This window comes from Peromyscus californicus, unplaced genomic scaffold, assembly GCF_007827085.1.
Source record: "Peromyscus californicus insignis strain IS unplaced genomic scaffold, ASM782708v3 Scaffold_14__1_contigs__length_90479793_seg_2, whole genome shotgun sequence".
In the NCBI taxonomy this organism is placed as follows: Eukaryota; Metazoa; Chordata; class Mammalia; order Rodentia; family Cricetidae; genus Peromyscus; species Peromyscus californicus.
In genome coordinates, this window is record NW_026294436.1 from 19,893,398 (window position 1) to 19,919,002 (window position 25,605).

The following is a 25,605-nucleotide window of genomic DNA, read 5'->3' on the forward strand; positions in this document are numbered from 1 at the left end:
GATCTTGGGAGTCTATCACCTCAGCAGTTTCTCCTGTATGGAAAACTCCTGGGTGGTTTTCAGGGGCGACAGGAGACAAATAGAAATACCGGGAAAGATAAGAAGGGCTCCCATGGCCTCATAGATGTCCCACACTTGTCCCACAGAATATTCCCACCCTTTCTGGTCCCCTGTTGACAGCTGGGACACTGGCTGGGTAATCCTTCAGGATCCAGGATGAGTTGTGTAGTAGCCTGATCCTGGGATGGAGAGCTAGACCCTCGCAGCACTGTGCCTTCCTGTGGAGGTCGGGGGCCTGAATGGCATCCACAGCAGGGAAGGGCCTAGGAGGATCTTAGAGTCACCCTCAAGGTATGGTGGCTCACAGCTGCAATGCCGTTGTCACTGGGGTTTCCAAGGCAGGGGGTCATTAGCACAAGGCCAGTCTGGGCTGCAGAGTAAATCCCAGGCCACACAGGGCCCCATCTCCAAACAAAAACACTCAAAGCATTGCCCAAAGGGGTCAGTACCTCCGTCCTGCCCCTCCTCTGTGTATTGCTGTTGAAATTGTCCTGCGTATCAACACAGGACAGACAAGATGGGGTGAAGGATGCTGGCTTTGGAGTTAAGCTTCCCACGTTTTAAGACCGATTGCACTTTTGTTTTGTTTTGTTTTGTTTTTTTGTTTTTCGAGACAGGGTTTCTCTGTGTAGCTTTGCGCCTTTTCCTGGAACTCACTTGGTAGCCCAGGCTGGCCTCGAACTCACAGAGATCCACCTGGCTCTGCCTCCCAAGTGCTGGGATTAAAGGCGTGCGCCACCACCGCCCGGCCCGATTGCACTTTTTACAGCTAAGGAACATGGGCAAATCACTTCCCGTCTCCCTGGACAATGGGGGGAATAGTAGAGCCTCGTAATGGGGCAGTTAGGCGTGTTGGATCTAGTAAGGTATTGAACCAGCCTGACACAAAATATTCATTGAAGTTTATCCTAGTAATGTTGAAGAGCTCCTTGCCCTTCCTTCTACATCAGCATCGTTCTTTTCACACACACGGGCACACACACGCACGGGCACACACACGCACGGGCACACACACACGGGCACACACACACACGGGCACACACACTCACGGGCACACACACGCACAGGCATACACACTCACGGGCATACACACGCACGGGCATACACACACTTTTGTGCCTCTGTTTCCCTGACAGATGAGAAGGAGGAGAGCGTCCTGGGCAGCATCCCCCTGTTGAGCTTCCGGGTTGCCGCTGTGCAGCCCTCAGACAACATCAGCCGGAAGCACACGTTTAAGGTCAGCTGGGCTTCCCCTTCCGGGTGGGGAAAAGAGGGAGTCTGCTCTCCTAGAACTTGGGGCTGGAGCAGGCCATGACCCCTAGACTCATCTGGACGGCTGGGAGGCAACGTGAGGCCATGCTGGGACTCTCTTTTCTTCTCCAGCGGGTAAATGGCACAGATGGGCCAATAGAACTGTGTCTCTGGGATGCCAGGTTTTTCACCGGGGAAGAAAATTATGTCCTGAGCCTTTTGGACCTTCTGCCTAGCAGCCTGCCTCCATCCCCCTCTACAGAGCAGAGCCGTGGTGGGCGGGGCTCGTTTACTCTTTTCTGAATAGGTTTCCTTTCTATTTTGAGTCTAGGGATATGGAGGTGCACACTTGCCCCCCAAGTCAAACTTGCTCAAGTTTTAATCTTTAGAGAATATTAGGAGTTGAGTTTTGTTTTAATCTTGAGTTACGAACGTCATGGAGGTAGCATTACCCCCCGCCCGGTGGTGTTGGGGATGGAACCCAGGGCCTTGTGGATGCTGGGCGAGTGTCCTGCCGTGGAGACGCACCCCTGGCCGTGCAGACAACAATTTGAGAGGACAAGTGCACAGGAAAATGAGACTCCTCCTGTTCAGTGTCACTCCCTCGGAACCCCTGGGAGACCTACTCAGCAAAGCTGTGCCTGCACCTGGCTCCTCCTAGGCCAGTATTTTTCCACATTTAAAAAATTCATGACCCATTAAAAACTATAAAAATCCCATGCCCTTTGTGCTTTGTGATGCAAAAACTCTAGGCTCCTTTTCAAAATATGAAATAATAGTATCATCTCTGCACGTCTTTGTACAAAGCCCCCACCCCCACCCCCACACACCTCCAGTTGAGAATTGCTGTCCAGGACCCTTAAAACCCAATGTCATGGCTTTGAAAATGTGACAGAAACTACAGGTAGCACTAGCTTCCAAGGCTTCTTCTGCCCTGCAGATCCTGGTAGAAGAGGTGGGCAGCGCACACGGGGCCTGCCAGGGAACCTACTTGGCACATAATTAGTTCCCACCCTCCCAGGGTCTCAGTGTGCCAGAGGTGTGAACAGAATGAACAATTAATAAAACTCGAACTCCAGGGAGCTGGGTTCTAGCTGGGAAAATAGAAGCAGGCTGTTTAACCAACAAACAGGCCCGCTCCACAGACACATTCGCACCCACACACCACCATCCACAGCCTGTCTCGCCCTTCACACCAGACCTGTCAGAGCCACAGACTCCAAACTGGCGCTGTGCCAGCTGCAGGCGTCAGATACAGGTCCTAGAATGGCTGATGCACACCCTTCCGTGGAGCCTGGCGACCACTGCGGTGCCTGCAGCGACTCACACCACACCCTCCTCCTTCCCCGTGTCCTGCACTGCCTCTTTAAGGCCCCCACGTGATAGCGCTGCTCAGTGGCCTACAAAGGGTTCTGACTGGTGCTATTCAGTGTCCCATCCCCAGGGAAGGGAGGGGAGCTGAGACAGACAGACATCAGGCTTGTCCCGTTGTGGCCACCAAGCACAAGCCTTGGATGGCAAATAATGAGGAGCCAGGAACTGTCCCTGCCTGGCTACGGTTGAATGACTTGGCTTCTTTTACCCCCCTCCCTCAATTCCCCACCCAGCTCCTTTCCTATTAAAGCTGGTGCCCCTCCCTGCACCCCGTCAATGCCCCTCCCTGCACCCCGTCAATAGCCCTGTCTTTTCCCAGGCCCTCTGCCTTCTCCTGTCACAAGTGCTTGGTCCTGGGTCTGTTTGCTCCTTGTTCCTTGTGGCATGTTTTGTCCCCCGCGTGACTGAGCCCAAGCTCAAACTCCATCTGCCTTGTGACTGGAGCCCCAGCCAGCCAGCTGCACACACAGGTTGCCCATGCAATAAACAGATTCGTTTGCTGACTCCCACCTACCCCACCGCACACCACCAGCCCTGCCCATGTCTCCCACACCGCCATGCCAACCCTGTATTCTTGTCCCAGAGGGCTTTTCCTGGGCTCTGGGTGCCGCTCTTCAGTTTCAAGTCCCAGCATCCTCCCTGCCCTCTTTACAGCTCCCTCGCTGTCCATTAGCACCGCCCCCTCTGCCGCTCTGCCTCCTGCTGGGTCCTCTGCTGCAGGGCTGCCCAGCCAGAGGGAGGAAGCCCCCAGTCCCGTCCCAGAGACTTCCAGGCTGAGGAAAAGTAGAGGGAGAAGTGAGGCTCAGTGAAGGGAGTCTCCTGAAGGTTGGGCGAGAAAACACTGGGAGGATGTTGTTCAGGAGAGTCTTGGGTTTAGCCAGAGGGCCTGACCTTTCCCCTTCAACCCCCATCAACCTATGGGCTAGCATCCAAGGGAGCCAAGACCAGAACGAGACTCCTAATCCATCTGGAGCCCCCTGTTAGGTGATGCAAATTTTAACTACTGTTGTTTTCAGGAATCGAAGGTGTCACCAAGGGAGTATGCTAGGGTTCCAGGAGGAACCTAGCTAGTCCTGTGGCCTTTCATTTCCTTGAGTTTTACTAGGCAGAACCCTCTCCCCTGCTGCCCTTCAGTGGGTGCACCACTTTTAAGGTGGAGCAAAACAGCAAACTTGTCTGCTAGAAGAACTGGGGTTAACATTGGGGCTCCCCGATTCACTGCCCGCCGTAGTCCAGATTCCCGTAGTGCATGCCCTCTATGCCCCATCCCTTGTTGGGCTGAGCTGGGTACTGCTGAGTGCTGTCCTTTGGGGTGGTGACGCTGACCGGAAGGGGACAGCCTCACCGTCTGGTCCTGTCTCTTCCTCTGGTGTCGGTTGTCTCTGCCTCTCCTCCTTCTGGCCGCATGAGGACCCTCTCCTCCGGACAGGAGCTCTCTTCTGGGTTCCAGCCCCGCTGTGCCTGCTCACGGCCCGTCAACTAGGTAGTGTGCTCCATCTGTTTGCTAGTGCATGCCCTGCATGCCATGGATAGGGGCTCAGGTGTCTCCTCTGGAGGAAGGGGCAGGGCCAGCTTCCCAGTGAAATTGGGCTTGAGATGGGCCCGTTTAGGGGACCATCTCCCCCAGCCCTGGGGTAATTGTCTTGTCACTAAGGTGGAATCGAGGGAAGAGAGGGTGTGGTAATTGTCCCTCCTGCTTACTTCAGGCGGGGGAGGTAGGCTCGCTTTCCTGGTTTGTGGGCTTTGAGGTTGTATTCAGAGACCTAACCCAGGCAGTCTCTGAGAGGTGGCTGCAGGCCACCCTCCTTGCCTGGCTCTTAAGCTCCTCCGGGAAGAAGCCGGGGGCTGTGAATGGCCTGCCTGCCTGACTGCCCCTCCTGTGGGTATTGGTGTCCTTTCCCTGCAGGTGACTGTTTACTGGGTAGATGAGGCCGGGGCCAGTTCCACGCACTGCCTCTCCCCGCAGGCCGAGCACGCTGGAGTCCGCACCTACTTCTTCAGTGCAGAGAGCCCTGAGGAGCAGGAGGCCTGGATCCAGGCCATGGGCGAGGCTGCTCGGGTACAGATCCCTCCAGCCCAGAAGTCAGCGCCCCAACCTGTGCGCCACAGGTGAGTGCCAGGGTACCTGGCGTGGAAGGGAGGAAAGGAAAGAGAGACGTTCTGAGGTACTGGGCTTTGTGCCGTTGCTGGGCCCACTGTGTGGGCTTGAACCTCCAGAGGGAGTGAGGACCACCTCCCTGCAGCAGGTCTGGGCAGCAGGTTGCGGAGCCTGGCCTGTTCCTCTTCCTCTTTCTGAGCTGGGAGGGTCTGCAGAGAGTGCCACTGAAGCTTGGCCAGGAGCCAGAGACTGGGGTCATCTACTCACTGCTTCCAGGCTGTTTGTGTTAAACACTGTGGAGGAAAATGGAGTCAGGTTTGAATCATTGTTAGCTACTTGGCCAGGGTGGGATCTCAGGGTGAGTGACTTAACCTCTCCGAACCCGATTTTTCTCTTCTCAAATCTAGCAGTTGGATTTGTCCTGGATGAGGACTGCAGATTATATATGTTCTCAGTGCCCACCTCCCTTTACCCTGTGTGGAACCTTCAGTTAGGTGAATGGGGATCCAGAAGAAAGGGCCTTACAGTGTAGACCCCAGGTCTGGCCATGTGTCTTAGAAACGTTTACCCAGCAGTGTTTCAGCAAGGAAGCTTGTCTGTCAAGAAACTCTAAGGAGAAGTTGTCTCAAGGGTCCATCTTTGTGCATTGCCAGAACTTAATTCGTCGGCTTCACAGATTTGCCAGAAAGAGCAAATGCCGGCCCAGTCAGCATTTTTACTGCTGTGATAAACACTGACCAAAGGCAACTTGGGAAGGAAAAGGTTATTATCTTACAGTTTAGTCCATCCAGGGACTTCCCATCATCCAGGGAAGTCAGGGAAGGAACTCAAGGCAGGGACCTAGAGGCAGGAGCTGAAGCAGAAGCCGTGTGGAAATGCTGCTTACTGGCTTGATGCCCATGGATTGCTCACCCTGCTTTCTTATATCACCCAGGACCACCTGCCCAGGGGGTGGCACTGTCCATGGTGGCCTGGGCCCTCCCACATCAATCATCAATCAAAAAAAATGCCCAACAGACTTGCCCACAGATCTGTGTTATGGAAGAATATTCTCAATTTAGATTTGCTCTTCCCAAATAACTATAGCTCATGTCAAGTTGATAAACACCCAACAAACAAAAATAACCAGGACATAGATTCTGTACCAGGTCCTAGGAGCACAGGGGATGAAAACCTGTCATGATCCTGCCCTTATGGAGCCTACGTTCTAACGATGCTAGACCCAGAAGGGCTGTGCTTTGGAGAGGGACCTCCATGTTGACCTGCGTGGAGACAACAACTTGTACCCTTGCGGCCCACCATGCTGTATCTCATAGCAACCCTCTGAGGGCAGGTGGTGTTGTCCATTCGGCCGGTGACTTGTGGAAAGACACAGGGTGGAACTGTAACAAATCTCTGTACTGCTCTGAAACTGGGGTACAGTGCTGGCTGGGTCTGGAGGGCTGGTTGGAGACAGATACCAGACAAGACCAAAATGAGGGGCTACCACATCCAAGGGCTGGGCTCCATGTCAGTAGCAGAAGGGAAAGCCATTTGGGTAATGGAGGGCCGAGCAAGTGGAGGGTGGAGGGTTATTTGACTTTTTCACATCACTGCCCAGCACTGAAGGAAAGCCCGGGATTTAGGAAGAAGAATTGGGTGCCACTCTGCCCTGGTTCCATCACTACCTTTCTGCCTCTCCCTCTCCACTCCTCCCAACCCACTCACCCCTGCCCTACCCCACACTGCTGCCTCTTCCTCTCCACTCCTCCCAACCCACTCACCCCTGCCCTACCACACACTGCTGGGCCAGTGCGGCTGACAGTCTCTACCTTGGCATCCTGCAGCCACGAGAAGCCAGACTCGGAGAACATCCCCCCCAGCAAACTCCATCAGCAGCCACCTCATGACAGTCTCACCAAGCCGGAGCCTGAGGCCAAGACTCGAGGGGAGGGGGACGGCAGAGGCTGTGAGAAGGCCGAGCGGAGGCCGGAGAGGCCCGAAGTCAAGAAAGAGCCTCTAGTGAAAGCTAATGGCCTCCCACCTGGACCTGAACCAGCCTCAGAGCCTGGCAGTCCTTACCCTGATGGCCCGAGGGTCCCAGGAGGTGGGGAACAGCCTGCCCAACCCAATGGCTGGCAGTATAGCTCCCCAAGCCGACCAGGAAGCACAGCTTTCCCACCTCATGATGGGGACACTGGGGGGCACCGGCGGAGCTTTCCACCACGTACTGATCCCGACAAAATTGCCCAACGGAAAAGCTCCATGAATCAGCTTCAGCAGTGGGTGAACCTGCGCCGTGGGGTTCCCCCACCCGAAGACCTTCGGAGGTGAGGTGGCCGGTAGGGGGAAGAGGGTGGTTGTTATAGCTAGGACATGGGAAGAGGCCGTAACCTATGAGACATCCCTTTATTGGGAGCCTTCTGGAAGCTGACTGTGCTGGGAAGCCAACACAGTCCCTGATTCTCAGCTTGTTCAAATCCTGGCCTCCAGTTGTTTCTCTGCCTGCTGCCTTCAAAGGAAAGGGCAGACCGGGGCGTGGTAGCACAGTCTTATAACCTCAGCTCTTGAGAGGCAGAGGTGGGAGTTTTAGGAGTTCTAAGGTTATCCTCCACTATATAGTAAGTTGGAGGATATCCTAGGCTACATGAGACCCTGCCTCAGAGGGGGGACGAGAGAGAGGAGAGGGAGAAGAGAGGAAAGGAGGGGAGAGGAAGGGAGGGGAGGAGAGTGAGGGGAGGAGAGGAGAGAAGAGAGACGCAGCCCATGCCTGAAGTAGGCAGGAGGCAGGCAGGTGTGGAGGCAGGCTCCGAAGCTGTTCAGCTTAAACACCAATTCCTGCTGCAGGTCCTGTAATATCTGAACCCAGTGCTTCTACTCACTGGGGTCCAAACAACTTATGACATTTGAAACAGCTCTATCATTTCAAAGCCACTGTTCATAGCAAGTTTTTGGGGGAGAGGGGTTGTTATTGTTTTAAGGAAACAAGGTACCTCATTTGTCTGATTGTTCCGAGATGACCAGTTGGCTCCATGGATAAGTATAGGGATTTATCTGATGACTAGCTTTCAATATTTGGTGGTACCTATTGAGCACGATAGTGTTTGTCAGGGCAAATGAGCTCGGATGTCGGGAACTCCAGGGATTGTGGGTACAGCTGCAGGAGGGATCTTGGGCCCTGAAGAAGCCCACTTTTCTAGACAGTTAACATCTCACTGTTGGTGATTGGGTACCTGGGCAATTGGCTATAAATCCTGGGAGCCTACTGCCTCTGATAACATGTGACTAGAGAGCCACACTTTCATCCTTCAGGAGCACGGTACACTTGAGTACGCTCTTCTACCACCTGTCCTGGAAGGGACCTGCTCAGTTGGTTCACACTCAGATGGAGGTGGCAGATAAAGCATAGAGTTGCCTTCCAGAACGTTTCATTTTAAAGACACACAGGTTGAGCTCTGAATGGTGCAGCTCTAGGAAGCTGGTTGAGGGTGGGACTTTTTTTTCACCTCTAGAATAAGCCTAGAAACCTGCCTGGGCAGTGGCCTCCCCTGTGTTCTTACTGGATACTCCAGGGCTCCAGTCACCTTTTCAAGCACCTACTATGAACTGGAGGACTGGACTGGGTACATGGGGGGGCGGGCAGTGATATGTCCATGTTGTCTACTTTCCTTACAATGGCCTCTCTCTCTCTCTGTCAGTCCTTCAAGGTTCTACCCTGTGTCCCGCCGGGTCCCTGATTATTACAGCCCCTACTCTTCCCAGTACCCTGAGGATTACCAGTACTACCCACCAGGAGTACGGCCAGACAGCATCTGTTCCATGCCAGCCTACGATAGGATTAGTCCACCCTGGGCCATGGAGGACAAGCGGCACTCCTTCCGTAATGGGGGTGGACCCACTTACCAGCTTCGTGAATGGAAGGAGCCCACCAGCTATGGGCGGCAGGATGGCACTGTTTGGATCCCCAGCCCCTCCCGACAGCCAGTTTATTACGATGAGCTGGATGCTGCTTCTGGCTCCCTACGACGCCTGTCCTTGCAACCCCGGTCCCACTCTGTGCCCCGCTCGCCCAGCCAGGGTTCCTACAGTCGTGCCCGAATCTACTCCCCCGTACGCTCACCTAGTGCCCGTTTTGATCGGCTGCCACCTCGCAGTGAGGACATCTATGCAGACCCTGCTGCCTATGTGATGAGGAGATCCATCAGCTCCCCAAAGGTGAGCCACCAGCCCGCCCCTCCCTCCTAAGCCCCTGAGACCATCTGCTGAGAAGAGCTGGAAATGCTGGGATATCTGGGATCTGCCCTGGATAGCCTGGCCTGCGGTACCATCCCTAAGCGAGCTGCCTTGGGGCTTGTTCTGGCTTCTAAATAGGAACCCTGCCTATTCCCAGATTGTGCTAAAACACTGCGCCGTGTCTAAGAGGACAGAAAAGGTCTGTCCTCGGATCGTGAGGACTCAGGTTATTGTGAATGGGGTTGCTGTGCATTTCGGTTTGAACTCTGCTCTGGGACAGAAGACAGACCCCCTTAACCTTGAACTTTAGTTGGTGGGGAAGTCCACAGCCTAGCCATATTCTCTCACCTCTGCAATCCCCTTTCTCTTCCAGTATGATTACCTGGGAGACAGGCGGCCAGTCCCCGCAGGACTGTTCCCCTACAACTACCCACCATCCCCCACGGTCCACGATAAGATGGTACGTCCTCTCCTCCCTTCCACTCCACCTCAGGACCTCCTCGCCTGCATCCACCCAAGGTGGAGCTGAACTGGGGCAGGTGCCAGGGATGCTCTGGGCCCAGTGCCTGGCCCATGTATTTTTAGAAGTCTCTGGATACCTCCTCCTTCCCCACCAGGCCTCCAGCCCCCAGGACAGGGTTCGGAGCCAGCTGCCCCTTCTCCTCTGTGGCACAGAGCAGACAGAGGGCATAGGCTCGCCTGCTCGCAGCTCTTCTCACCAGCACGCAAGAGGAGGGGCCAAGGCTAGCTAGGAGTGTGAGCTGGATGCAGAGCCAGCCTAGGTCTCCCAGGCTAGAGCATGTGGACTTTCCCCCTTGGTGCCTTGTGGCCAGCTTGCCTTTGTTTGGAATGCCACCTGTGGGAAAGGGACAGGGTTCTGACCGAGGGAGAAAGAGTGTACCACATTGTGTTTGCTCCCTTTTCTGCTGTTTCTGCTTCTAAAATGTATTCCCCTGGAGGGTCAGATACAGACACTCCACACCACTAAAGAATCTGTCCCATACCCAGCAAGGGAGGCCAGGGTGCAGGAGCATCACTCCCCACGCTGATGCTCACACTGCTGTTCAGACTCCAGGGCCTTGATCCACAGCAAATGTACGTTTCCAGAAATAGCCCATTTCCCCAGAATATTTGGAAACCCTTCTGATCAGGTTCGCAGGGTGGAACAGAGCTAACAGCTGGGAAAGTATGTCCCTCATCCCTTGTCCACCTGCCTGTGGTCTCGTCCCTGTCCACCCAAGAACCACTTACAGGACCAGACAGAGACTTTTCCCTGTCCATGCCTAGCTAATTCTTAACTACTTTGCTTCTTCTTCTTTTTTTTTTTTTTTTTATCGTTTTCTTTTGTGTGTTCCTGTTTGTTTGTGTTGCTGGTGGGCTCTTTGGCCTCGGGCTCCGGGTAGGATGAACTGTTAGATCTTCAGTTGCAAAGAAACCTAGAGTATTTGGACCAGCAGGTAGGCAGAGCTGGTGCCCCTCGCCATCCCATGCCCTCCTGTCCCGTCCCTGTCCCCCTGTCCCTGACCACCCTCCAGCCATCCGGCAACCTTTGTTGGTGTCGCCAAGACCCAACAAAGTGGCTTGTGCTTCGGTTTGCTTCCTCATCTCCCTCCCCCTGAATCCCTTATGGGCAGCTGGGGTGGTCCTCAGGAGAGAAGTGTAGGAACGGGAACACAAATAATTAACTACCACTATCCGCATTCTCCAGTGCTGGGCACACATGGAACGGCCCTCACAGGCAGGTGGGAATTGGCATTTTTGCTGAAGAGTAGAGGCAGGATTTGGGCCAAAGATGCCAGGGCTTTAGTTAAGCCTGGATCTGGGAAGTCATATCCTGTTTTACCAGTCATTGATAAGCTCCGTAGTTATAAACAGGTACCCTATAGATTTGCCCTAGTAGAAAATGGTATCAGTTTCATATATTTGTTAGTCCCTCAACAAAGCTCTTTTGCGTATACAGCTCATGGTCCTGAGAATTCAGTGTGGTTGACAGAGGCAGTAATGTCAGCTCAGTTTGGATGATGAGCAAGCTGGCCAGGCAGTGAATATTCCAGTGAGACACAAGCTGCTGACTGCCTGGTCCTCCTCCGGGCTTTTCCCTTTGCTCCACTGTCTTTTAACTCCAAGAGGGCTACTAGAAACCTCGGTCTAGATAGGCTTTCGGTGAACCCACACACTTATTCTTAGATATGTGCTACAACACACAGGGAATCTGCAAGTCCTTATCATTTTCCTGTGAAGCCAGCCTGGGGTAGTGGAGATGATCGTAGTGATAATATTAAGAATAACTAAGGTGTGGTGGCGCACGCTTTTAATCCCAACACTCAGGAGGCGGAGGCAGCTGGATCTCTGTAAGTTTGAAGCCAGCCTGACCTACATAATGAGTTCCAAGCCAGGTAAAGTTACATGGTGAGACCCTGTCTCAATAATAATAATAATAGTAATAAAAATAGTAATAATAACAGCAGCCTGGTGCTTTCTCCATGCCTTATAATAGACTGAATAGAATAGATCACAATCCTTTTAATTTTTGTAGTAATTCTAAAGATGGGAACTGTGACTATCCTATTTTACAGACAAGGAAATAAAGCACAGAGGTTAAAAAACATGCCAAGGACCCAGCCAGCGAAGAGCAGAGCTTAGGTTTTACCCCAGCTTGTAGCTGGGAGACAAGGCCAGCGTCACATCTCATCAGGACAAGTTCATGCTCATAAATCTGTGGGCAGAAACGTGACCTCGGAGTGGTTATATTCACTGCTATGACTCTGTGCTCTTCCAGTAACAGTCATGTGACATGTCATCTCTTATGGCCTCCCTGCTAATGGTGAGATCATCTCTGTAAAAAAAAAAAAGGCCTTAGGCACTGGGAAGCTCTGCCTGCCAGAGTTTAGTCAGCAGGGCCAGCTTCTGGCTCTCAAGGTCCTGGCATTCTTGTTCCAAAAGCAGTGCATTGTACTCATGCCACGAGCACTCTGGGCCATGTGGGGATGAAACCCAGGATGTCCTCTCCCAGTCCTCCCAGAGGGAGCCTCCCCAGCAGGCTGTCTTTGGAGCTTTGTGGCTTGCTCTGCCCTGTCCGCCATGGCTGCCTGTCCAAGCGTTTAACACAAAGTGGATTTTGCCTTTCCGGAGGGGCTGACTGCTAGGGTCTTCAGAAGTCACCTGGATGACCCTTCTGCCTGTAGGATAGTGTCCTTATAGGCAATCGTGTGATAAGGGGCCAGACACAGCCAGGTACTGGGCAGCACTGGGGGAATGTGTCGTTCTCCTGCTTCTTTGTTTTCAGACATAGTGGAGGCTGCTCTTCTGCAGAGTAGTGGCAGAATCAGATTGGAGAGCATGTGGGAGCCCTCTGTGGGGCATTGTTAGGGCAAACCTCTTATGGGAAAGAAGCGAGGTCAATGGGTGCCCAGGGAAAGCCTCCCTTTGTTCACACTATACACTCACAAACCTGTGCACACAGACATGCGCACACATGGTCTCTCTTAGTAGATAGGGGCTGGATTGACTTCGGATCTTTAGACAAAATAAGGAGGCTGGCCTGTTGGTTCTGTAACTCATACTCACCCTCATACTATGGGCATTCTTGAAGCCTTTACATCACATGGAAAAACTCTAACTAGGCTTATAGGAGTAGAAAAACTGAGTGCTAGAAAAGTCTTTTAAAATACTGCAGACCTGAGGATGTAGAGCTGGCCCCACAGTTGAGAGCACTGGCTGCCCTTCCGGAGGACCCGGGTTTGGTTGCCAGCACAACCACCTGTAATCCAATTCTAGGGCGTACAGTGCCCTCTTCTGGTCTCTGTGGGCATATGCTACACAGACATACATGCAGGCAGAATGTACGCATAGAGTAAAAGTTTTTTTTTTTTTTTTTTTTTAAATTAAAATGCTGCAGACCCTGCAGCTGGGGGCACCGGTTGCCTTTGCTCTGCCCATAGCATGGCAGAAACAGAGCTGTGTTCGGGGTGCTGCCTCAAGCGGGGAGGAGGAAGAAAAGAGAGCAGGCCCGACCAAGACTAGGGAGATGGTGGATAGAGTTCTGACCCCACAAGGTCGTCCCTAATGTGGCTCTGGCCTTTGCTCAGTTCCTTTATGGCTGCAACGCTTTCCCTGTGCACCTCCCTCCTGTCTTCTCCCACCGTCTGCCGTGGAACACACAGTTAAAGGGATACAACCAAGGACGTTCCCTGACAGTTTCATTTTTGATTCTCTCCCAGTGGAACCAGTGGGCAAGTGAGGGCAGAGCTGATTGGTTTGGTTGGCCCTCCCTCCCTCCCTCTCTCCATCCCTCCCTCCCCCTTTCAGCCTCCCCTTCCACTTTCCCAACGAGCCTTGAAATTAAAGGATGACGTGGTAGAGGGCAGCGTTCTGACACCTGGTTGTCCCTTTAACGTGCCTCACTTGTCTTGGCCTCCTTGTTTGCTTCCCAGTGACATCCGAGACCTTCATGGATGCTGCCAGCCCAGCTCTGGAAAACTGTTTAGTGATTGTCCAGGAGGTGGGGAGGGGTGTGCTGCGTGGAGAGTAGGTCCCAGGTTTTCTGTTTTAGGTCGGTTTAGTGTCAGTTTGAGGAGACTGGCCTTCCCACTGTGTGGTCTTCCTGTGAGAAACGGGAAGGAGGGGACAGCTTGGCCAGTGGTGGCACACACCCTTAGGGCAGAGTCCTCGGGCCTCGAGGGGTCTCGTGGCCTCCCAGCACCCTGCAAGTGGCATTCGCCTGAGGACAGCATCCATCAGTACTGGTCCTGAAGCAGTTCACAGTGTGAAAAAGTGGTGAGGCCGAGCACCGGGTGCTGGAGGCCCCAAGAGCAGCTGCCCCTCCCCTCCGTGTACTGCAGAGAGCCACAGGGGGTGTGGGGAGATACTTGCATCCCCAGGGCCGAGTGAACCGTCCGTCCGTCCATTCCTTCCTCTGCTGCAGATGAGTGAGAGCGAGACTCTCATCAGCATGGTGAACCGTATGGTGGGGAGCTCCTCCCCCAGGGCCCAGCTCTTCATGCAAGTAAGGCCTCTGCCTGCTGCCGGCATGGTCCTGTCGATGCCATCTCAGCTGCTTGTGCATGGTTGGGGTCACCCCCACGTGGGATGAGGCCCCGCTTCACCCAACCCGCTCATCTGCCCGGCCTCATCTTCCCCTGACACACATTTTGCCCAGTCTTCTCCCCAGCCCCTACCATGCCACCTCCATTCTTCATGTTCATGGATAAACCCAAGGTGCATTTCCCGAACCATCAAAACAGCCAGCAGCAGCATCTCATGCACGCTGAGGATTACAAACCTGCTTTGGAAGGCCCAGGATGCCCAGTTCATATTTGCTGTTGTTCTTGACAGATATTCCCGGGGGCTGGGGCATGAAGGGAGGATATCGAGTGTTTGTGAAACATGTTACGATGACTGCTGGGTTGTCAAGACAAGGCAGCGTTAACTGGCTCCCCTGATGCTTTTGGAATCCTACCAGTCCTGGCTTAGAGTGGGCTCTGTGATTGGTGTGTTCAGCTTACGGGGACAGCAGTTCTCCAGGTTTCTGGTTGCTTACTCCTGCCATGCTCTCACGCACTGTCCCTACAAACTGCCCAGGAGTCACTGCTGGTCTCATGATGTTACCATCGAGAGCCCTACCTTCCAGCAGGCCTCCACGGGGCACAGGAGACACGGGTCACGTGGCCAGCAAAGTTCTCACCTCCCCAGAATCAGCCACGGACCATCAGGATGAAGTCTATAGACTGTACCATCACAGACCTCCCAGCCACAGGACGTAGAATTAGCTGAGCCCCTGCTGGCATGGAAGCATCAGGCGTGATGGGCAGTGGTCTCTGGCAGAAATGAAGCAGGATTGTGATGTCAGCTTTCCCCAGTCACCTAGCCTCGTCTGGCCCTGCTGCAGTAACCGCCCTCATGTTCCTGCAGGTCCCTGCATACCCAGAGGTGTTCCGGGACGGCCTCCACACCTTCAAGTTAAACGAGCAAGACACGGATGTAAGGGCAGCTCTCCCTGCTCCTCTGGCTACGACATAATCACGTTGTCCTCTTCATCCTTGCTTTCCCCCATGGGGCTTCTTCTCCATCCCCCTCCCACCCCCTCTGCTGGTGGCGTTTCATACATTTGACTCCTGTCCTCTCATCAGGACCACAAACACAGCATCCCATCTGCCTCCCCCTCCCTCCCCTTCTCTTCTTGGACATCGCACTGCCTCACCTCCCACTTTGGACCTGGGCTTCCATACCAAGCTGTGGACCCCTCTACATCAGTGGGACTTGCTTAGGGCCAAGACTTCAGCTTTGTTAGATGGTAAACCAGTCAGTCCACTCTGTGCCAGCCTTTGTTAGACACTCCAAGATACTAAAGAGAGTATGGCCTCCTTCTGCCCTCCAGGAGCTCCATGCAGTGGGAGGCTCCAGGTAGCACCAGACGGCAACACCCGATTCATTGACTGAACACGGCCAATGAGTGGGTCTAGGACAAAACAGGTAGCCAAGGAGTAAGGCCTTGAGGTGGAAAGCCCCAAAGGGCAAGGTTTGGCTCAGTAGAAAGAGGACCGAGGGGAAGACATGAGTTAGAAAAAGACTCCTCAGAACTGAGTGGGCTCTGCCTCCTGCCTCTCCACTACCACTGATCCTGCTTCAGCAGCAGACCCAGGCAGAGGCCTAGGAGGGAGGTTCAGGCAAGGACCAGCTAAGAGGGGCTCCCGTCAGCCATCCTGAGATCTTAGAGCAGTGGTTCTCAGCCTTCCTAATGCTGCGACCCCTTAATACAGTTCCTCATGTTGTGGTGACCCCAACCACAAGATAATTTTGTTCCTACTTCGTAACTGTAATTTTGATATTTTTATGAATTGTAATATAAATATCTGATATGCAACCCCCATGGGGGTCATGACCCACATGTTGAGAACCACTGCCTTAGAGGAAGAGAACTCAGAATCTCAGGATAAGAGAGACTGGGGCCCTTTTAAGACTACTTGTTCCCATACCCTGTCTGTCCCCTACCTAAGCCAAGGAGGTGAGGCCATATTGTCTTCTCAGGCTTCTGGGCACCATACCCCCACAGTAGGATAGGAATGCACTTGACTCCCCACTTCCTCCACTTGGAGAATTATCGTATCTTGTTTCCTAAGATGGAGAGATCCATCGTGCTCTTTCGCAGAGCCTCCAAGGTGATGGTGAAGGCCCAGGTTCCTTGGCTGGGAAAGTGGCGGTATCCAGAGGCCAGGTCCTGCCAACCCGATTCCCAAGTCCCCATGAAACCATGCCTTTCATCTCCTCCTTTCTCCCCTCTGGACCCTTAGAAGCTGCTGGGCAAGCTGTGTGAGCAGAACAAGGTGGTGAGGGAACAGGACCGGCTGGTACAGCAACTGCGTGCAGAGAAGGTGAGAGTCTGGGGTGTTTTAGAGATGGGGCTGGCATGGGGATGGTGTGAGAGGCCATCTCTGTCCTTACAGAGCACGAGAGACCTTTTTTTTTGAGACAGGGTTTCTCTGTGTAGCTTTGGAGCCTTTCCTGGAACTCACTCTGTAGCCCAGGCTGGCCTCGAACTCACAGAGATCCGCCTGCCTCTGCCTCCCTAGCGCTGGGATTAAAGGCGTGTGCCACCACCGGCCAGCGAGAGACTTTTTCTTCATTAGACTTCTTCTCTCCAAGGGACAGTAGCCAGTACGAGGATAACCTCTGCTAAGCTGCCCGATGGAACTGCTAGGGGCTCAGGCATCTAGAGAGGGTCACTGGGGGGCAGCTCACGCCACCCCCGTCTTTCTTTAGGAGAGCCTGGAAAGTGCCTTGATGGGGACCCACCAGGAGCTGGAGATGTTTGGGAGCCAGCCTGCCTACCCAGAGAAGCTGCTGCACAAAAAGGAGTCTCTACAGAACCAGCTCATCAACATCCGGGTGGAACTGTCACAGGCGACTACGGTAATGGCCCGGCCGGGAGCAGGGGCTGTGGCCGTCGACCTCCCCTTCGTTTGTGCCGCCCTGACCCGGCTGTCTCCCGAGACAGTGAGAGCAGAGTGCTGCAGGGGCACTCCTGCTGCAGGGGCATGCACAGATAGCGAGGTTGCCCACTTGTGCATTCCCAAGTGTCTCTCCTCCACCCAGAGAGCAAGCTCGTTTCCCGCAGGCTGCGTGTGCGCCAGGGTTCCTGTGAGGGCAGTGTCATAGCTGAGGGTCACTGAGTGCCTTGGTTTATCTAGCCCGTATGCTGCCCACTTTGCCCTCTGCCTTGGGGAAGCAGGGCACTGGCTGGCTGACTGTGGCCCAGCCAGGAGGACAAGGGCGGATCCTTCAGCACAGCTTGTTCCAATCACAGTGGAGGGTCTCGATGGGGAGAGAATCAGCGTAGTCAGAAGTTTCTTCAGTCCCACCTGGTCTGGCAGTCCCGTGGCCGCTTTTAAAATAATCACTCAGAGGCTTAATATTAATTACAAACTATACGGCCTATGGCTTCTTGCTTGTATAACTTAACTCAACTCATTACTATTAACCTGTGTATCACCCCGTGTTCCGTGACTTTACCTGTGTCCTGTTACATATTGTTCCTTGGACGGCAGGTTGGCGTCTCCCTGACTCTGCCCTTCTTCTCTCTATATCTCTGCTTGGATTTCGCACCTGCCTCTAAGCTGCCTTGCCATAGGCCAAAGCAGTTTTATTTATTATCCAATGGGAGCCACACATATTCACAGCATACGGAAAGACATCCCACAGCAAATCAGCACATTGAGGAAGGGATTTTTGACTCACAGTTTGAAGGAACACACCTGCCATTGTGGGGAGGGTATGGTGGGCAGGAGTGCAGGGCAGCTGGTCACTTGTACCCACGGTCAGGAAGCGGAGATGGATTGGGGTGCTCAGCTCACCATGCCCTTTATATTCAATCCCGGACCCAAGCCTGTGTGATGGCGCCACATACATCGTCCCTACCCAGTTACTCCTCCCCGGAAACACCTTCACAGGCACACCCAGAGGTGTGTGTCCACGGTGATTTTAAATCCAGTCGAGATGAACTATCACATTTGGTAATCCTCTCCCCCTGCAGGCTCTGACCAACAGCACAGTGGTGTATGAGAACCTCGAGTCTGAGGTCTCTGCCCTACATGAAGACCTCTGGGAACAGCTCAACTTGGACATCCAGGTGAAAGGGGGGGGGTGCCTAAGCATGGGAGGGAGGGGCAAGATGTGCTCTGCCCCTTCCCTTGTCCTCTGTGGCAAAGGACAACAAAGTGGTTGCCTTTCTTGATTCAGCCATTTCAGTATAAGACAAGGAGCTGGTCCTGAGATGGACGAGGCGGGAGAGAGAGAGGAGAGAGAAGGAGAGAGGAGAGATAAGGAAGAACAGATTGACTCGGGCCACTGAAGGCTATACTTTTAGGCTGAAGACAGCATGAGAATATTCTCAACTCACAGGGGCTGGAGCTAATGAGGCAAGAGACTTAGGTTAGAAGCAGGATATTCTGTGGCTGAAAGGATTTAAAAACAGATATGTGGATATAAATACCTCCCAAGACACTGGAAAAGCTGGCAGTGCAGGAGCTGTCTCTGTGGCTTTAGGAGCAACAGAGCTTCTCTTCTGGGGCTTGGAGGACGGGGGTAGATGTTGGAGACTTCTGGTTTATGTTATTTTTTTCTCCCCTGTCTTTTGTATGGCCAAGCCCTGCTTCTTCTCTTTGGTTTTGCAAGCTCTGTTCCTCAGATACAGTTAACACCCTGATTTTCTCCTGATGACAAAATTCACCTCCTTACCTTGGGGTGGGCAGGGTAAAAGTGGGGACCCAGAGGACCCAGATACTGCTACCACATCCCAAGGTCCAGCTGCACTTTAAATGCACACATTTTAGGAGGGAGGAGGGCCGTGGTCAAGAGCACCAACTCCTGGCTCAGAAAGACCCATCCTTAGACCCTGGCTGTGCGGCTTCCTCAGTCTCCTGTCTCCTCTCCGAAGCAGGAACCACTGCCTCTCGGTACCTTGGTGAGGAGTCCTGCAGCCAAGATGAGTTAGTACACACAAAGCATTTGGAGTGGCGCCTGCTACCGAGGCACACAGAATAAGTGGCAGCTGTTAAATGTCAGAATGTGAGCTGTAGTAGAATGTAGCTCATGACAAACAAAAAAAAAAAAAAACACTGGAAAGTCTTGCCCCATGGAAAACGGGAAATGTCCCCTGGTCCCCCATGGAGGTTCAGTAGGGGTTCCTCATTCTTGCTTCTGAGGCCTTGGCTTTTTTGGGGGGACACAATTTTATATTAGCTAAAGAGGCAGAGACTTCCCATAAGAAAGATATGTATGCTGGAGAGGGGTGTGTGTGCAGGAACACGGGGATTCCAAAACCTCCTGATCAGAGGGGTCCAGGCCGAGGGCAGGCCGGGCATATCCTAAGGCACTCTGCGGCTCTTTCAGAATGAGGTGCTCAGTCGGCAAATTCAGAAGGAGATCTGGAGGATCCAAGACGTGATGGAAGGGCTGAGGAAGAACAACCCGTCTCGGGGTACGGACACAGCCAAGCACAGAGGTAGGCACCTCCATCCCCGGGCTCTCGTCGCATCCCGGCCAACTCCCGCTAAAGGACCCACACGTGACCTTAGAGCTGTCCCTGAGCCCAGGGCTCTGACACTTCAGAGGCTGTGGTGTCACCTCGGTGCTCTGTCCGCTGCCTCGAGGACCTCTTAGGAGCCAGCGTTGACCCTAACACCTGCGGGTGCCTTCCCTGCCTCCTCCATCCCTGTCCCCATGTGCACACCCCGCCTCACCATCCTCCACTCATTACCCCTCTCTTCTGTTTCTCCAGGAGGACTCGGCCCCTCAACCACATATAGCTCCAACAGCCCAGCCAGCCCCCTCAGCTCTGCCAGCCTTACCAGTCCCCTGAGCCCCTTTTCAATGGTGTCTGGTTCTCAGGGATCTCCAACCAAGCCAGGGTCCAGCGAGGTAAGCTGGGGAAACAGTACAGGATCGATGGGGGCAGGAAGGCTAGACCCTGACCACCGGAAAGGGCACAGAGTCTCCCCACCTCTTCCCCGGGGGCCCCATCCTAGTGTCTGGGTTCACGGTATCTAGGAACTGTTCTCCTGGCAGTTTTATGACCTTTCCTTGGGATTTCCGTTGCACCCACTCCCGTCTCCACCTGTCATTTAAATATAGCTGCCTCACAAGGAAGTCTTCCTGAGACCCGAGATGACTTCCAAAGATTCCCCTCTACTTGGTGGGAATATAAATCAGGAGTGTCCCGAGGTGAGGGGGGTTGAGGGTCAGCACAGGGAGCTATTTGCTAGTCAGTCAGTCAGTCAGTGTTAGCGTTCGTGGGTGGAATGAAGCTCTTTGAAAAGTACCCAGGCAGGCCCCCGAGGCCCTTCGTTCAGAGAGCCAGCATCCAGCAGGGACCAGCTCACAGTAGGCTATAACCTATGGGAGACGTGGGTGGCGTATCAGTAATGAGTCACGTGGTTCAGACTCTACAGACTCCGGTACTCCAAAGAAGGGGAGAGTGGAGCTTAAATGGGACCAGGGTGTGTCTGGATAGGGAGAGGCCGAATGGAGTACAGGCAAGAGAGGTAGAGGCCGAGATACAGAATGGGAAAGTCCTGGCGTGATGGCGAGGCGGTGCTGAGGGAGCTTTGGAAAAGCAGGGAGAGAGGTGGAGAGGTGGGCAGGAGGGGCTCCGTTGAGGAGGGCCTACAGGCCAGGCAGAGGGCTGCCAGTGGGTGTGGAGCTCTGCCCGGCCAGGGTTGGGGTGGGGTGCCCGGGCCTGGGGCATGTCATAGGATGAGACTGTCTGGCTCCTGCTAACTCTCTCTTCTGCTGTCACAGTGGCCGCTCTCCTTCCTCCTAATGCTCTGGCTTCTCTCTGCCTCAGGAACCTGGCCCACCTCGGCCGCCCCTCCCCAAAGCCTACGTCCCCTTGGACTCTCCTCCCACGGTCCCTCCACTCCCTAGTGAGAGCCGCTTCTGGCCATACCCCAACTCCCCTTCCTGGCATCACAGTGTCGAGACAGCCAGGGGTCAGGTACCCAGCATCCTTGGGGTTTGGAGGGTGGGACGGTGCGGTGTGGGACAAAGACCCGGGGAGGGGCACTGTAGGGCACTGGGCTTGTTTTCCCACGCATTTCCACAAAGCTCTATTTCTCCTGGGCCCTCCTTGGGTAACAGTCTCACAGGCCATCTTCCCTTTTGCTTCCTGTGAACAATGGAAAGCGAGTTACAATCCTCCCCAACCCTGGCTCACGAGCATCTAATGGCTGAGGGTGCAGAGCCCTACCACCGAGACTAAACCAAAGGACATGGAGTGACACCTTCCCCAGGGCCATCCCAGGCCCTTCCTGTCCCTTGCCCACCTCAGACCCCAGTCCTCTCATGTTCTCGCTGCCTCTGTCTTGATCTCGCTGGGTCTCACGAGCCTCTAGTCTGTAAGGAAGGACACTGGCCCTCATCTCCCCTGTGGGCTTCTCACCTGGGTCCTTAGTCAGGACAAAGAGGTAGACAATGAGACTTGGACTTGGTTGTATGTTGTTGGGAGACCCATGGTCTATCCAGACTCCGTTATATGTAGTTTGTGTAGCTGAGGCCTTGCCAGTAAGACAGGCAGAAGAGTTGGCATTGCCTGTAGCTGGTACACCAAGAAATGGACAAGACTTGCCTATCGCCCGGGCTTCTGGCTGGGCGATTGCTATGGTTTCATATTCTAGCCTTATTTCTTATTTTCTGAATTTTCAGTGAGGCTTAGACTCTTTGGCTGTACAGTAGGAAGGGGGTGCACAGAAGCTGTCTGAGGCCTCATAGCTCTGCAAACCCACAAGCAAATAAATGCCTTTTTCACGTCCCTGGAATCCTGGTATCAAGGGCCAGCCACCTGGTTCTTTTTGCCTAGTCTGCACAAATCCCAGCAGGATCCTCAGAGACCCTAGGATTTGTGGCCCCCTCTGGTGACTCCTCCTATGATCCAGAGCCCACAGACAGTCTGTGCTTCTTCAAGCTTTCCAAGACACCTGGGTTGGGCAAGGACCTCTCTGATTAGCCTAAAATGAAACCCTTCTTGGCTCTCATTCCCGAGAGAGCACAGTCTGTGACACATAGGTAAGAGCCACCCTTGCCCACTACGAGCTAGCTAGCACCTGTGCGAGTTCCCTGCTCTCTGTATCGTAGAGGATTTGAAAGAAGGCATTAAGGAGGCCAGATCTAGCATCCACCCTAACACCAGCCATCTTTTCATCCCTCCTTCCCAGCCCAAAACAGGCTATGAGCCAAACAAGAAAGACCCCGACCAGACATCACCCCTGGACACCCCCAGAGACATCAGCCTTGTGCCCACCAGACAAGAGGTGGAGGCAGAGAAACAAGCAGCTCTCAACAAAGGTATGTTTCAGCCCACACTGGCCTAAGTAAGGCGAAGGTACTCCCTCGTGCTGAAGGAGATGCTCACCCACCCTCGGCCTCAGTGGAGAGAGCAACCACGCTTCTCCCCTGCTTCCCACAAGGCCCTCTGTCTGCTCTATCTCACTGTAGTTGGCATCGTGCCCCCTCGGACAAAATCTCCTGCTGAGGAAGAGATGACTCCATCAGCAGTAATGAGAAGGACTACCAATGGACTCACCAATGGCCTCTCCTCACGGGTAAGTGCATGCCTGCAGGCTCTGAGCGATTGTGCCCAGTGGTCATGACCACTTAAGACCTAGAGCTAGGGAGGGAGGTAGAACACGTGGGAGGAAGAATGGTCCTTCATAGACATGTCAAGGGTCAAGGAAGAGGAGCATGGTAAATACCTGAGCGTGTTTAACATTGTCATAGCATGCTGTTGGCAGGATAGGATGTAGTAGGGAGAACAGAGGCCAGAGTGCAGTGTGCTGTTAGTTCCCGAGGGCTCCTGGAAATTAACACATCACCACACATGCCTAGTGGCTTAAAACAACACAACTTTATGCTTCCAGTTTGGAGGCCAGAAGTACCAGTGTTGGCTCCTTTGGAAAGCTGAGAGACTGTTCCAGGCCTCTCCTGGTGAATAGTGTTTCCCCACCGGGCTTAGTATCCATCAGATGACTCTGACATCACCTTCTCTGTATGTCCTCTCCTTTTCTTAAAGGGACACTCCTCATTGGATTTGGGGTCCCTAAATTCATGATAACCTCATCTTCAGATTCGTAATTACAACCGTAGAAACCTGTTTCCAAAAAGGGGCATAGTCTCAGGCCTAAGGGGCTATGGTTTAGACATATCTTTTGGGGATCACTATTCAACAACTATAGTGCCAAATTTCATGCCATTCCTCTTGAAAAAGTACTCCTTCTATTCCAGGAACCCCAAAATCTCAACTCATGACATCATTAACCTTAGTACTAAAATCTCATCTAACTATTATTAGCTCAGAAGCCCCACATCTCCAGCCAGGCACGATGACTCATGCCTATACCCCCAGGACTTGAGAGGCTGAGGATGCACAGTGAGTTCTAGGCCAGCCTAGATCACAGAATGAGATCCTGTCTCAAGAAACAAAGACAGACAGGATTGGAGAGAGGGCTCAGTGGGTAAAGTTCTTGCTTTGCAAGCCTGAGAACCTGAGTTCAGATTCCCAATATCCTTGTAAAAGCCAGGCCGGAAAGCCACCTTTGGGGGTATAAAGACAGACATAGCCAGGGGACTCACTGCCAGCCAAAACAGTGAGCTCTGGGTTCAGTGAGAGACCCTGCCTCAAAAAGCAAGGTGAGGAGAAGTAGAGGGAGACCGTTGGAATCAGTCTCCAGCCTCCACACATGCATGCACAAGTGAGTGCATCCTCACACAAATGTGTGCACACATGCACCCCCACCCCACACAAGGAAGGTAAGTCCCATAACTCATCATTGGGATCCTGTCTAGCAGGTGTGCATGGGACTCTAGATTGTGTTTGTTATGATCATCTTTTTAAGAATTTATTTACTTTTTCATCGTGTGTGTGTGTGTGTGTGTGTGTGTGTGTGTGTGTGTGTGCCATGATACATGTGTGGAGATCAGAGGACAACTTTTAGGAACCAGTCCTCACCTTCCACCTTGTTAGGCAGAGTCTCGCTCTGTTGCTGGCCTGTGAACTCCCAGGTGATTCCCCCGTCTCTGACTTGCATTTCAGGGTGGTAGTGCTGGGGTTCCAGGTGACTGCCACCACATCCAGCCTTTTGTGTGGGCTCCAGGGATCGAACTTGGGTCATTTGTCTTGCACAGCTGGCACTCTCAGCTGCTGAGCTAGCTCCCTGGCTCCAAGATCATCGTTCTTGTCCCAAAGGAGAATTAGAAGGAATAAAAGGATCTCCAACCTCAAGCAAGTTGTTGTTTGCCAGTGCTGAGATCAGACCTCAGAGCGCTGTGCATGCTGGCCAAATGCTGTACCTCTGAGCTATAGCCTTGGATCCTAGGGCCTGCGGATAGTCTTCTGGGGCTCACTGTCCTGCCTGTGGGTAGGTGAAGGTTCTACCAGCCCTTGGTGCCAGACTGGTCTTTCCGTAGCCAGGGCTTTTCGTTCAGGGTCAGCCTACCTTTTCTGGGGCGGGGAACCTGGCATTTGTAGCTAAGAAGCTCTGTTAGTCAATTTCTTGCCTCTGTCATGCCCAGAAATCGGATAGCTTTTTCTCCACATCCTCATTTTATCCACAAACGGGCAGAGTTGGTTCTAATAGTGTTCTCAAAAGCACACATGGCCCTGCTAGATTTAAAGGGATCCATGCTGTCCATTGTGGGATCTCTTCAAAGCCTTCTTGGGTGGCCCATCACTATTTCTGACCCCGAGATGCTTGATGAGCTCACCAGAATCATTTTGAAGTCCCCATTTCTACCAACGAAATCTAGGGTTTTTTTTTTCCTCATTGTTCACCTTAAAATTCTCCCGGCCTCTCCACATTTCTTGATTCTGAAGTCTCTTCTGCTATGCTAAGTATTTCTTAGCACCCCATTTCCTAGTATCCCAGTCTTTATAGGCTTCCCGGGGCTCCTGAAACAAATCACCATGTCCTATGCAGCTGCAAACAACAGAACTCTGTTCTTGGTTTGTGTGTGGAGTCCAGAATGCAGGCGCTGGCAGGGTGGGTTGTCGCTGCTGCTGGTGTAGAGGGAGGGTCCGTCCAGCCTCCCTCCTACGTGTGGATCCAGCTAATCGGACTTGATGTTTGTTTGCATGTAGGTGAATCAGTCTAGCTTCTGACTCCATCTTCATCACCCTTTCTGCTCCATGTTGTCATCTTTTCTGCCTTTTACAAGGACAGTTGCTGTCAGATCCAAGTCAGCTCTGATTCAGGATGATCTCATGTTTCCAAATAAAATCACCTTTGCAGGCACCAGGGGCCGGAATAAATTTGACATGTTTTTCTGGAACCATTGTTCAGCCCTCTATGGGCAGGCTACCTGCAGAAGGAATATTTGGGGCACTTGGAGCAATAGGCAACCTGGTGGGGCGGGGAGCACCTGGCCGAGCCTTGTTTCCTCACTACAGCAAGAGCGCCCCAAGAGTGCTGTGTTCTCTGGAGAGGGCAAGGTGAAGATGAGCGTGGAGGAGCAGATCGACCGGATGAGGCGGCACCAGAGTGGCTCCATGAAGGAAAAGCGGAGGAGCCTGCAGCTCCCAGCCAGCCCAGCTCCTGAACCTAGCGCCCGGCCTGCCTACAAAGTGG

The 25,605-nt window shown here is 53.3% G+C and overlaps 1 protein-coding gene across 17 annotated transcripts in view; it reads left to right on the forward strand.

Annotated features, from left to right (window-relative positions):
- Positions 1-25,605, forward strand: part of Plekha6 (pleckstrin homology domain containing A6) — a 141,873-nt gene that overhangs the window by 105,093 nt on the left and 11,175 nt on the right. For 6 of the 17 annotated variants that reach the window (XR_008217897.1, XM_052736943.1, XM_052736946.1 and 3 more), the window contains 17 exons: positions 1,197-1,297; positions 4,592-4,794; positions 6,610-7,092; positions 8,461-8,977; positions 9,369-9,455; positions 10,399-10,452; positions 13,920-14,000; positions 14,906-14,974; positions 16,285-16,365; positions 16,754-16,903; positions 18,024-18,119; positions 19,382-19,493; positions 19,770-19,909; positions 20,835-20,984; positions 22,201-22,330; positions 22,481-22,587; positions 25,428-25,604. Coding sequence is in view for 16 of the 17 variants with exons in the window: in XM_052736943.1 (XP_052592903.1) it covers positions 1,197-1,297; positions 4,592-4,794; positions 6,610-7,092; positions 8,461-8,977; positions 9,369-9,455; positions 10,399-10,452; positions 13,920-14,000; positions 14,906-14,974; positions 16,285-16,365; positions 16,754-16,903; positions 18,024-18,119; positions 19,382-19,493; positions 19,770-19,909; positions 20,835-20,984; positions 22,201-22,330; positions 22,481-22,587; positions 25,428-25,604 (2,738 nt within the window). In the remaining variant the exon portion in view is untranslated. The remainder of the gene's footprint in view (positions 1-1,196; positions 1,298-4,591; positions 4,795-6,609; positions 7,093-8,460; positions 8,978-9,368; positions 9,456-10,398; positions 10,453-13,919; positions 14,001-14,905; positions 14,975-16,284; positions 16,366-16,753; positions 16,904-18,023; positions 18,120-19,381; positions 19,494-19,769; positions 19,910-20,834; positions 20,985-22,200; positions 22,331-22,480; positions 22,588-25,427; position 25,605) is intronic. The other 11 variants (XM_052736945.1, XM_052736947.1, XM_052736944.1 and 8 more) reach the window with 11 other exon arrangements.